This window comes from Dipodomys merriami, unplaced genomic scaffold (assembly GCF_024711535.1).
Source record: "Dipodomys merriami isolate MVZ:Mamm:240054 unplaced genomic scaffold, mDipMer1.0.p SCAF_1, whole genome shotgun sequence".
In the NCBI taxonomy this organism is placed as follows: domain Eukaryota; kingdom Metazoa; phylum Chordata; class Mammalia; order Rodentia; family Heteromyidae; genus Dipodomys; species Dipodomys merriami.
Window position 1 is genome coordinate 25,238,858 of NW_027202270.1, and position 13,576 is coordinate 25,252,433.

General features: G+C 35.9%; 1 protein-coding gene across 10 annotated transcripts in view; it reads right to left on the reverse strand.

The window, feature by feature from the left end:
• Positions 1-420: 420 nt before the first annotated feature.
• Positions 421-13,576, reverse strand: part of Pikfyve (phosphoinositide kinase, FYVE-type zinc finger containing) — an 83,443-nt gene continuing 70,287 nt past the window's right edge. For all 10 annotated transcript variants that reach the window (XM_070018363.1, XM_070018382.1, XM_070018390.1 and 7 more), the window contains 8 exons: positions 10,393-10,557; positions 9,023-9,082; positions 7,932-8,108; positions 7,128-7,231; positions 6,329-6,457; positions 5,063-5,324; positions 4,559-4,633; positions 421-4,027 (listed from right to left, as the gene is read on the reverse strand). In XM_070018363.1, the coding sequence (XP_069874464.1) occupies positions 3,912-4,027; positions 4,559-4,633; positions 5,063-5,324; positions 6,329-6,457; positions 7,128-7,231; positions 7,932-8,108; positions 9,023-9,082; positions 10,393-10,557 (1,088 nt within the window). In that variant the 3' untranslated portion in view covers positions 421-3,911. The remainder of the gene's footprint in view (positions 4,028-4,558; positions 4,634-5,062; positions 5,325-6,328; positions 6,458-7,127; positions 7,232-7,931; positions 8,109-9,022; positions 9,083-10,392; positions 10,558-13,576) is intronic.

A 13,576-nucleotide genomic window follows, 5' to 3' on the forward strand; every position in this document is an offset into this window, starting at 1 on the left:
CATCACTTCAGACTGGCAACCACGGGACAGTGCTGCCCTGGAGGAGCATGGTGACAGTTGCTTCCAAGCGCACAAGAGAAACTGAGAGTTGATAGTCCCATTCACTCAATTCCACCAATCTTTCGTAGAAAAGGGCTTCAAGGAAGTGAAGTGAGTGCTTTCTCAGGAAAGTGCAAAACACAGGAAGAATGAGAAAACCAATACAGCCATACACGTTGTCAGCCAAAATAAACTGTGGCACCAGGAAAAGCAGAGAGGGGACAGTGCCCAACATGGGCAGGCTTAGGGACGAGGCTTGTGCAACCAACTCCTTCTCCTTTGGCTAATTCCCTCAAGCAGATTCAAACTTAAGTAGAATAAGCAAATTCCAGCTTACTGTTAAGTCCTCTTTATTTACAAGTACAAGTCTCTAAAAGGTCAAGGTAGTTATCTTTTAAATAATACATCAATCATATAAAACAACTAGAACAAAGTAGAGACATATATACATTATAATACATTAAGTACTTTTAATATTGTTAATGGAAGTTTGTCATATTAAATTAAGAGACTATTATGATTTACAATGTTATTTCTCTAGTTTAAAATTCAATCTGTCAAAAGACATAATGTACATTTTTACAAAACTAACACAGCAGTATTAATAAAACTGCTTATGATTGTAATCTTCATTTTTTTCTATAATACACTGCACCCGTGTTACAAAGACAAACACAAAAAGGCATTGCACTAGATGGCTGAATACTGCGTAAGTCAGTGTGTCAACACTTCAGGAAAAAAGATGACCTCCTCAGTTTCCCCATCTGGCTCATTTACAATTGGTTCACTCTCCAAGCGCACCCTACTTTCTACAGGTAGATTATTTTCCTTGGCAGTTTGAAACAAGCGCCCTGCTATTGGGCAAAATGCCAAAAAGCTGACAGTTACAAGGCTATCATAAAAGCTGATACAATATGACCAACCCAACCATTTATAATACTCAATAAAAGCCAAAGCTAGAAAACCACTCCTGAATCTCAAGGAAAAACTTACACATCTTTCTGTAGGAAAGTTTGAATATGTATAAAGTTCTCAAGAGACTACAAAAAAGGGCTTGCAATAGCTTTGTCTACTCTTTTATTTTCCTTAGGCTGGAATAAGAAAAGGTAAACCATTTCTATATTTTTGTTAAGTTTTGATGGCATCAAAAAGCTTCACATTTATAAATAAGATTTTCATATAAAGCGATATGTTGGCATAGTTTTCTCATGCTACTATCAATTATTTTCAGGATTCATCTTGTATTATAAGGATTTTTAAGCACAGATTTTTTTTCCTCATTCCCAACTTTTCAGCATTAATATTCTCTAGGCACTGAAAAGGAGTTCAAAAGAGGAAAACCATTCAGTGCTTAAACTGAGCAGCAGTCTCCAAGCACCTTATGTCTGATATCATGGTCTAAACAAGCAGCTGGGGGCCAAGAATGTGTTGTGCCACACAGAAGACACAGTTGAATTGTGAGTTTCCCCTTCATAACACAGGCCCAGAAGATAGTTAAAGCAGTAACTCTTGCTTCAAAATGTTTAACCATGAAATTACCATAGGCTGCAGTGTTTTCGAAGTCATGGGCAAGGAAATGAAACCTGGCATGCTATGTTATCATCAAGAGCTATTTTTATGGAACATTTCAGCTATGCACATGGTTCTGGAATGAAAACAAAGAAACAACCCTACTACAGATAGGGGAAGACACCTTCCTAACTCTACAGGATAAGTAACCCTACAAAATGACCAAAGGCAAAACAATATTGGCATCTCCAGTCTGACACAAAATCATGAAAAGCTAGCCATGTTCCATCCATCTTTCACCTCTGTGTAACTGTTTCACGTGTTACTGATAGCAAAACTAAAATCATCAGTGTTTTACATATCTTCAAAGGCACACACACAAGTTTAAAAACAGTAAGGGGCTTCTTGTCAGATCTGCCATAAGCCCTTGGTCAACTTGCTTCTGAGTTCAAAATTAACCATGTTTTTAATAAGCACCAAATGCCAAACCACTGCCTTCATTCTCTAAAGCAAACTTTCCAAGATGTTCCTACATCATGTACTTTTATATAATCTGAAACTGGATACATTCAGCTTTCTTTTTTTTTTTTTCTGTGACTACTAATATGCTCTTTTAGGAAGTCTAAAAACAGTGGAATCCTTAAACCTTTACAAATCTCCAAATTATCCTTGCTACAAAAAGAAGCCAAGAGAAAATATTGTGGCTTACAGTATTTCCTCAAAGTCCAGTACTTCTGATCACTTTTTTTAAAACAAACAAATTGCTGGCTATTGCCAGGCGCTAGTGGCTCTTGCCTGTAATCCTAGTTACTCAAGAGGCTAAGATTTGAGGCCTGCAGTTCAGAGTCAGCAGGGGCAAGAAAGTCTGTGAGACTTTTTTCTCCAATTAACCACCAAAAAGCAGGAAGTGGAGCTGTGGCTCAAGTGGTAAAGTGCAAGCCTTGAGCAAAAAAAGTTCAGGGCCCTGAGTTCAAAATTCTAGGACCAACACACACAGAAGGAGGGAAAGAGGGAAGGAGGGAAGGAAGGAAGGAAGGAAGGAAGGAAGCCATTAAGCAAGAAGTGCCTTACTGGGGCTGGGAAGGTGGCTCAGTGGTATAGTGCTTTGCCTTGCATGCATGAGGCCCTGGGTTCGATTCCTCAGCACCACATAAGCAAAAAGAAAAAAGCCGGAAGTGGCACTGTGGCTCAAGTGGTAGAGCACTAGCCTTGAGCTAAAGAGCTGAGGGACAGCCCCCAGGCCTAAAGTTTAGGCCCCATGACCCGACCCCCCCCCAAAAAAAAGAAGTTCCTTACTAAGAATAACTTTATATATTGAAATTTCTGAATAGCAGAGTCAGGTCAATGTACAGAAAATTAAAAAGCAGTTATATCCACAGAATAGACTTTTGTAACTCTAGCCACCACTTAAATTGCTGGTTGTGTTGAAAGATACTTACTATGGTTAGAAGCAACTAAGTGCTTCTTTCTCACCCAATTTCCTGAATTGGGTCTAACTGATTTTTTTTTTACATTAAAAAATGCTTTATTAATTAAAATCCTTTAGGGATTCAGTAATTCTAGACTCATTTATTAGGTTTCCCTGAAAATGAGAGAGAAAAAACAGAAACCTAAAAACTGAGCACTTGCAGATAAGTGCATTTAACATATTAATTACACAAAATAAGCTTTTAAGAATTACTCCAACATAAAGGGGGTAAAAATTAATAGTGTAATTTTCATCACCTACTGAGAAGATAGAATTTTAATATACCACATACACTTGAAGCTGGGACATTCAGAACATGGCAGGATTCTCAACTTAGGCCAAATTTCTCAATAAAAAACAGAGCTATCCTGTTTAACATCACATTAACAAATGAAACAGTTATTTTTTTAAGATTTCAGAACTCCTAATAATAGATAACATTAAATTATTAGATATGAAACATACACCAAATTCAACAGTGCTACAAATGCTTTCTAGGTAAAGAATGTGTGAAATGTGAGAGTTACAGGGACAGTCACAACCTATTTAAGATAGTGTCTGCTTCTTCAAACAATTCAGTTAGCAAATTACAAGAACTCAGGTTTTCATCGTATCTTCTGGTCTCTAATCTTTGCCATTTGAGATGGATCTGGATTTAGCTTAAGTGTGAATATGTCAGACAGCTTCCAAATCTATGGACAGTTTAATTCGAAGGCATCAAAAAACAAAGAGCAAATTAATGGAGTTTGTACCCTTCTGTTATAAACAGTCTAAAGACTCATGACACTGAAAGGTCTTTGTATCCAAAGGTGAACGTGATGAAGAAACAAAACATTTTTAGTTCTTGTTCTGGTCTCCCTTCCTTCACAGTCTATTTCAAATGATGTGTTAGATTTTAGCAATTCAGATCCAACCCTGTCCAGTGGTCTGGTACCATGAGGAAATACTTGTCCATTGCTTCACAAAACCTAGTCCGATACAACTCTGGAGAGACTACAGTGGGCATTTTACCTAAGATTATGAAAGACAAAGGGAAAAGAAGTTGTTATACATTTATAATTGACTGGACAACTGCCAATCACCTATGCTTTTTACATAAAAGTGCCATATGCCAGAACAGACTGAGAAAGGAGGTAGGGCTACAGTGCTGTGCCACCAGGCATAGGGCAGGCCCCTTCCTGAGGGCAGTTTCTTCTTCAAGATTTGAGCTCTCATCTAGAGATGAGAGATATCTAGGTGCACAACTTAGCCTAGCAGCACTTTAAGAACTTCAAGATAACTAGTGTTAATCAACAATTAGCTCTTATTCAGAATCTCTGGCTTTAAATAAAAACCCTTATTTGAAAACCCCTAGGATTTTAAAACAAATTTAAACTCAGTATTTTCCCACTTACATAATTCCTGTCATCTAGTTATTTTGGAAATTATAAAATAACCACATAATTTTTAACTTAAAAAAATCAGCAACTACTTTTTAAGTCATAACTGAAAAGGAAAACATAGGAGTTAGCTTGAAGAGTAAAGAAAACAACACTTGCTCACCTTGTCCACCTAAAATTCCTGTTGATTTCACAACCATCTCAAGCTTTTTGTCCCATGTAAATGTTCTAATATAATCTAAGAGGGGGAGGAAACACGCAAAATAAGCACCGGTTTTGTAAATAAACACAGGCATATAAAAATATCCATGACTATTATTATTACTTCTATGAGAATGAACTTTATTAAGTGCTGACACTATGCCCACTGCTACTCTGTGTTTTCCCCCACATCAATCTGTTTAATCCTTAGAACAATAAACCAGGGCCTTTTTTTAAAGTAATTTTTTAGAAATCTTCATATTAAATATCTTCACATTTAATGTAGTTAATGGAAATAGAAATAAGGAAAATGGATACAATGGACTAGAGTGAAAAAGCATTACTTTTGAAATCTAAAATGAAAGTTTGTGGAAATATACTAAGCTACTAATAGGTCCAAGTTCAAAAAATTCTTATGATTTATTCCAGCTTCAACAGTGTGTTATGAGTATTGCTATTGACTTACCTATAATTCCAACTACCAGCTCATTGTTTGTATCATCTCGCCCAACCAGCAAAGAATAATCTATAATGAGGTGGCTGGAAAGGAAATGAGAGTCACTGTGGATGGAAGTTCTCAGTACAGCTTTAGAATGAGAACGAATATACAGAGGGTTGTCCCGAACCATCTTTAGGAGATTTTCATCCAGCAGGACCACATCACAACTCTCTTTCCCAGTGTCCATTTTTACATTTCGATTCCTAAGTGAACCCTTCAAATCAAAAACCTAACAGAAAAAAAATTATTTGTCACTTATGTGCAATGTTACAGTGCTTAACTAAATTAAACCAAAAAGGCAAAAACACTCCTTGTAGTCTCTATTATTAAATTTCTTTACAAAATTTAATTATAACTTTTATAATTTAAATCATTAAATGCATGGCAATATTTTCTTACACATAAAAGACAGAGTGATATGATTGTATCATATGAAATTCTCAGGTACTGAGTTACTTAAACAATTTGGCAATAATCTGTTCCATTTAAGAAACGTCACAAGAAACTCCAAAAAAAAACCTGATCATAAAGCAGTAAAAAGCAAGAGATGCAAATAATCTCAGAAAATTAAAATTTTTACACCAAACCCCCCGTGCAATTACTTATGGCAATGCAGAAGCAACAGCTATGAATAGGAATATTCACGTGGCAGGAAAAACAATGTACTCAAAGGTGAAGGTCTGCACAACATTTTGCAGACCAGTGCTGCTTGGCTGCTCCTGACTAATGATGATGCTGAGGAGCCAGAATGTTACTAAGCACCTAGTTTACTTGAGCTCAGACTCTTCTTATACAAAAATATGCAAAATGAAGAAAGCAACAATTGAGTTATAGTCAGGCACGAGCTCTTTATCTTCAGACAGGAAACAGTGTGAGGACCAGCTCTTTGAAGAGCATTGCTGTAGCTCTAGACAAACCTGAAATCTAAAAGCAACAAAGTGACTTTGATAAGGTACCCAATCTCTGGGACTCAGCTAATTCATTTTAAAACTGACATGGCAAATGTAGATCTGCTTTCTTAGTCTACCAATTCTGTGACTCTAAAATATTGGAAATGTAAATTTAAGAAACAGGTCATAAATAATTTTTCTTTAGACTGTTTTTCAGTAAGTTTAAAAGTTACATGTATTATTAACCAAAACTAAATTATTTACCATAAAATAGGGTAGTAATTGGATTCATTGTATTTAAGAACCAGAAATACAAAGTGCTTCACATAGTACAGTATCTTACCTGAGCCATCTTTCTCCCATAGAAAAGATTTTCCATGACAAGGAGGTCTAACTTCTTCTCAGTGTTGTTCTGAGAGTTCTTATAACCAATTCTGTAAACTCCAAGAATTTTGGCCAGAGCAGTAGGCCTCTATTCAAAAACAAAAAACAAAGATGAAAGCTAACACTTTAACCATAAGGATTATTTGTAATTTAATATCAATGGCTGCATTATTCATGTAATATCCAAACATGATTTTTTATTCATATAACAAGAGGACTTTGAAAGAAATCTCACCCTGAGATCTCACAAATTAGTGTACCAGCAATGCCAATAAAAATAGTAGATCTTTCAATTCTCCAGAAGATGATCGTTCATAGTTATTTAAACTCAAAACCTTTACTACAACATGTAATTTCCCCTTAATAAACATGTAATAAAACATAATTAGAAAAGTAAACAAAACTATTAACTTCTTTATAACTGCAAGTTCAGTGCTCAATGACAAGTAGACACAACTCTTTCTCATCAATTCTCAACAAATGACAAATTACTATATGTACAACTAATTTCATCTAGTTTTAATATTTTAATATACATGCCAATTAAAAGGAACTTGCTTGAAGTCATTTGATGCCTCAGTGGCAAGGACAAAAGAAATAAAGTTTGAAATCTCTGCATTCTATTGTATACCTCAATAGCATAGAGAGATCTAAGTATGCTCTGCTCTTATCACAGGAAAACTGTCAAGAGGACTAACCTTCAAGATGTAAAAAAGACAAGTAAACTTTCAGTATACACCAAGAGTTAAGATTTCTACCTTTTGTTGCACAGCATTTGTAATATAATTGAAGTAGTGTGGTGCAAAGTCGAGGAAAGACTGGACTTCCAGACGAGGCATTTGCTTCAAAATGAATCTATCATCTATAAAGGCAGAAAGTTCATGTACACTAAGACATAATATATATTTTCAACTACAATAAATAATCCTAGAGATCCCAAATTATCTGCTTGCTTTTGTTTTTAAGGAGTATTTTTTGCTGTCACAATGGAATTTTTTATGAGAACACAGTTTTCTTTTGAAAAGCTAGAAGGGATCCGCTAGCTTCTACTTTTGATAGTACCACAGTCAATTTCATTATCAGATCATTTAAATTTTTGCACTATCAAGTAAAATTTCATCCACTTCGCTGCTAACAATCCAGTAAGTCAGATTTATGAAAGTTCTTTTCAGGTAGCAAAATTCTTGTAATTTCTTAAATAATTTTGCTTTCTGTGGACAGAGAGAATAATAAATATAAATGGTCATAATATTCTGTAAATATTCCCATATTGTTCTCTCATCAGTTCATTTGAGTTTTGTACAAGTTCTATTTCTATCTACATTTAGAGAACTCAGAACTAGACAGTTTAATAATGACTTCATTGTCTGAGTCTCATTACAAAAATGTATGTGCTTATCTTTTAAAGAAATATCATATCTTCTCACAAATAGAAATATAGCTAGAAAATGTTGTAACAGTCAATACTGTAGTTTATCAGTTCAAGTAATGTGTAAATAATCTCAAGGGGGAAAAAAATGGACAATACTAACCAGTAAATGATTAAAAAAAAAAAGACTTACCTTCCGTGGCATAGAAGGCAGCTCCCGATTTGCCCCCTCGAGCCTGCCAGGGGGAGGAGTGGGACAGGGAGCGGATAAAGTCTTCCTCACTGCTGCCCAGAATCACTTCACGCATCTTATGGAACTCTCCCGCATAGTACAGACGGCAGTAAAACTTGGCATTAGCATCAGAAAACTCTACATAGAAAAGTTAAAAAAAAAACTCTTTTAATAAGTCGGAAAATGTCTGTCTATTCCACCAAACACTGAATGCCACCATTTAGGTTTTTCTGTGACCAGTGTCTTTTAGGTGAAGTCTAAATCCTCATATAGCACAATTTGGATAAAGTGATCTTCAGAGTGATTAGAGAACATTATCTACTCACTATTACTTATTTTCAAAATAATTAAAAGTTCTAATTTCACACTGGCTATTATTATTTTATACCAATTTGTTGTTGTTGTTGTTGTTAGTCATGGGGTTTGAAATCTGGGCCTGGGAGCAGCTAAGCCTAAGCAGCTCAGCTCAAGGCAAGCACTCTACCACTTGGGCCACAGTACCACTTCTGGTCTCACAGACTTTCCTGTCCAGGCTGGCTTTGAACCTTGATCCTCAAATCTCAGCCTCCTGAGTAGCTAGGATTAAAGGCGTGAGCCACCAGCGCCTAGGTGAAATTCTTAATAAGCATCTTACTGTCTGTGAATCTTAGTGGCTCTCAATGACCTAGTTAAAAAATACTTAAAAATTAAAACTTAAAAGTAGAATTTCTGAATTATAATGAAATTTATAGATTAAATGATACATATTCCAAATGAAATTTATAGATTAATTAAACCTATTTCAACATAGATTTAATATACATTTCTGAAATATTCGATAGGCATGATGGGTACCTATAATCCCACCACTTGAGAGACTGAGGTAGGAGCACCATGAGTTATAGGCCAAACTAGGCTACAAAGCAAAATTACATCTCACACTCATGAACAAACCAAAAGCAAGAAGAAAGGGCAGGATATTAATCGAGTACAAATCTAAAAATCTCACATAATGGAATTTGCTCAGTTATGGTCACTTTCCCCACACAGACAATATATTATTGCATACTTACGAAGTTCTACATGAGGATTTGTGAGTTGTTTCTTTTGTGTATCTCCTCCATCTATTTCATCTAAAGATTTAATATCAGGAATAAAAGTAAAATTTTAGATTAAATTGTCCTTTCTTTTCCCGGATACAGTAACACAAATTTGCAAGTCAACTATAAAAAGATTTGAGTTAGGCCAGGCACCAGTAGCTCATGTCTGGAATCCTAGGTACTTGGGAGCCTGAGGCATAAAGATTAAAGTTCAATGCTAGCCAAGAAAGCTGAGAGATACCATCTGCAATTAACTAGGTAGGTCTGAAGAGATGGCTCAAATAGTAAAGTGCCAGCTATGAGCAAGCAAATACAAGCTCCCCTAAGCCCCATTATAGAAAAAAAAAATTGAGTTAAGTTACTACCATATAATCACTGTATTCAGATGATTACAATTAAAATGTATATGATTTTATGATCACTCAATGTGTTAAAAAAAGAGAAATGAAAAGAGAATTTGGGTTGAATACTTTTTCTGACATTTAAGTGATTCCTATGGTAACAATACAGTAACTCAGCTCTTACAGTAAGAATTTCCTAGCCTTTTTTGTTTTTGTTTTTGCAGTGCTGGAGCTTGAACTCAGGGTCTTGTGATTACTTGCTGGTGCTCTACCACTTGAATCACATCTCCATCCTTTTTGCTGGTTGTTTTGGAGATGGGGGTCTCCAAGACTTTTCTGCCCAGGCTGATTCTGAACCACAGTTCTCTGAATCTCAGTTTCCTGAGATATAAGGAATATAAGCACAAGCTACCAGTGCCTAGCTCCATGGCTTCTCTAAAAAGTATATGATCAGGTTTTCCCAGGTATATGGAATGATGTTTCCCTAGCTCATTAGTCTTAATTAGTGTTTTTATTTTTATTTTACTGGTCTTTCTGGCAAACCTACTGCTAAATCCACTGTGTTTATGGTAGATTCATTTTAAAATAAATGTGGATATAAATAGCCAGTCTTCCAGAGATCAGAAAAGGAAGAAAACATAGGAGAAAGAGTGAAATGGAAAAAACTTGAGTATATATTGTAAGTTACATAACAAGACAGATGATTTACATGCAGAATGCCATTTAGCCCTCAGTTAAGCTGAGAAGACTCTGTTTTTGCCTCTTTATAAGCATGGCAACCAAGGATTTCTGGTTCTACCACAGTAAGTGAAAATAACATCTGAAACCAGATGGACTCTCCAAGCATCACGTTATGGCATTGCTACCCACCATACTGACAAGTGAGAACACAGGGAAAGCTCTACCTTCAGCAACAAGATCTAGTGATGCCCATAAGAAAGAACTGAAACTAACAATTAAAATTAAAACGGAGAATAAGTACATTTGGTCTACTTAACAAACCTTGGGGCTCAATGCCTTGATTTTCCATGCCCTCCTTGCCCGTCTGCCCAACCTGGTAGTAAGCACTATCTGCTCCACGTAAGGTCTCTCTCTTCTGTGAAGACAGATCAGGGCTTTTCCCCGCTGTCCCTCTGAAGAAAGACAACATTCCAGAAGCCTTTTTTGCTGAAAATAAGAAGTAACATTAATTTTAAGTACAGGTTGTTGTAATAAAAAATAAAAAATTTCAACTTTGTTAGCAGTTACCACTAGTAAATCAGAGTTACAGAAATATTTTTATTTGCACAGATTATCCCATATGCTGTTACAGATGTTGTTTTTAGGTAGTTAAGTGCCCTTATTATCAGAACTAGGAGAGTAGGGCTCAGCTAGCTGAATATCACAATGTGAGAAATGTCCCAGAAGGCTCTTCAAAAATGTTTTTCAACCATACCATGAGCAAGGGTAAGTTAATTTTGATAATATTTAATATAGTTAAAAAGTAAACACAAAACTATTTCAAAAGCTAAATTTTAATAAATTAACATTTTTTATCTTGTGTTCCTGTATTTTAACAGGAAAACCTTTTGCATATAGCATCTTTCAAAATTGAACACTACCGGATGTCCAAGAATTTAGGAAAGTTTGTTCTTTAGTTTTCTTTTTTCTTTTTTTAAAGTGATATTTTGATTGTTTTTAAGTAGTTTTACGAAGGAGTTAACATTCACCACAGCATTTATGAATATAGTGCATCCTGATCAATGTCTCCCCTGTCAACATTCTCACTCACCCCTCTCAACCCAGCTCTTCCCTCCCTTATTTTTTTAAGTTATGTATTGATTTTTTTTGCCATTTAGTTTTATTTCTAGTCTTTAGTTTCAATCATGTTAGTAGTGTTGATTCTAATACTGTAAATTCATCATTATTATCTTGTTGGTATCCTCAGAAAATATAGTTCATAATCTCCAATGTGGATTCTTGCAAGAAAAAGTTTTTTGTAGGGGGAGCTATGTGTAGAGGCCAAAGAAATAGATCATGGCTTGTACCAGGGTATGATCTCTTATACAGGTACAGGTGCCTGTAGGACTCACTTCTGACCACTAGACTGAAGGAGGCAAAGATAATATAGTCGCATAATACAAGATAACAGGTGCACCTTGTACCCTTCTCTCCTGCTCTCTGTCTCAAATGTAAATAAAATCAGAATATTTTTATCTATGAGGAAAACTTAAGATAATCAAAGAGAAACTATCCACTATATCTTGCTATAAGAATACTGTGCAGGGCTGGGAAGGTGGCTCAGTGGTAGAGTGCTTGCCTTGCATGCATGAGGCCCTGGGTTTGATTCCTCAGCACCACATAAGCAAAAAGAAAAAAGCCGGAAGTGGCGCTGTGGCTCAAGTGGTAGAGCACTAGCCTTGAGCTGAAGAGCTGAGGGACAGTGCCCAGGCCCAGAGTTCAGGCCCCACGACCGGACCCAAAAAAAAAAAAAAAAAAAATACTGTGCAGTTTAACAAATGCCAAGAATTGCCCACCGCCAGGAAGTTATTTTAGAAAATTCATCACTTGTTTAAGGCCATACTGAGGTACTCCTAATGATGGTGGGGGAACTATTATAAAGCCAACATTTTTGAACATTTTCCATGTACTTTTATAGTACAGCATTTTACCTTTTCCTATGGCCAGGAGGTATTTCAAGTCTTTTTATTCCATGTTGAAACCCATATTTATCTAAATTATGAATCAGACTTCTTATATTATGAATGGGGTTGAACTGTTTGTTGAACTGAGTTACCTGGGTAGCCAAATTCATTGCTGATAAATAGGTAAGAAGATCCAAGTTCAAATTCCACTTCTACAACTAAAGTCTAATGTTAGGCAAGTTAATCTACTTTGTCACCTTTTCCCTTGCTTTCTCACAGTTTTTTCCCTTCTGACCTCCTCTCCCCAACAAGGTGTATAGTTCACTTTCAACACACTGTCTAGTGAGTATTACTGCTGAATTAGTTCACCCTTTGTCCCACCACTCTGTGCTTCCCTTTACCCTCCCCAAAACAGATAAACTTACATACAAGACAAAAGGTAAAGAAATCAAAAACAGTGACAAAAGGGGAAAACAAAAAACAAAACAAGAAATAAACACAAGTAAAATGAAAAAAACCTCTTGTTTCTAGTTCTTGGAGTTCATTTTATATGATTTTTACTGCATATAGCTATGAGCCTTTGTAATCCTCACCTAACAATTATCCTCCTTTGCTCTCATTGTGTTTAATTTGTCATGTGCAAGTATAATTTTTTGCCTTTTACCATCCACTGTGTTTATTTATAGATTTATAGACACATCCTAATTACTACAAATGAGGGAAACCATGCAACCTATGTTTCTTTGGGTCTGGCTTAATATAATTTTTCAAAGTCTTTCTATTTCCTTACGAATGGGGCAATATCATTCTTTCTGATGGAAGCGTAGTATTCCATTGTGTGTGTGAGTGTGTGTGTGTACGTACCATATTTTCTTGATCCATTCATCCACTGAAGGGCTTCTGGGTTGATTCCATATCTTGGTTATGATAAACAATGCTGCAGTGAACATGGTTATGCTAGTGGCTTTAGTGTGGCCTGGTTTGTGGTCAACTGGATAACTGCCCAGGAGTAGGATTGGTGGGTCATAGGGAAGCTCTATGTTTAGTCTTTTGAGGAACCTCCATACTGCTTTCTGGAGTGACTGAACAAGTTTACAAGTTTACATTCCCACAAACAGTGTAGCATTTCCCTTTGGCCACATTCCCACCAGCATCTGTTACTAGTTTTCTTTATAATGGCCAATTCTAACTAGGGTGAAGTAGAATCTCAATGTTTTAATTTGCATTTCTTTTATGGCAACATCTCTTCACGTGTTTATTGGCCATTCTTGCTTCTTCTTCTGAGAAGTTTCTCTTTAAGTCTTTAGCCTATTTATTAATTGGGTTGTTGTTTCTTTGAGGATTTGTTTTTGGAAGGGTTTAATTTTTTGAGCTCTAAGTATATTTTAGATATGAGGCCTTTGTCTGATGCATATCTAGGAAAGATCTTCTCCCATTCTGTAGGTTTTCTATTTATCTTGCTAGCTATGTCCTTTGCCATGCAGATTCAGTTTGCTGCAATTCCACTTATCTAGTCTTTGATTTGATGCAATAAATCAAAGGCAAGTTAGTCTAATTCTTAA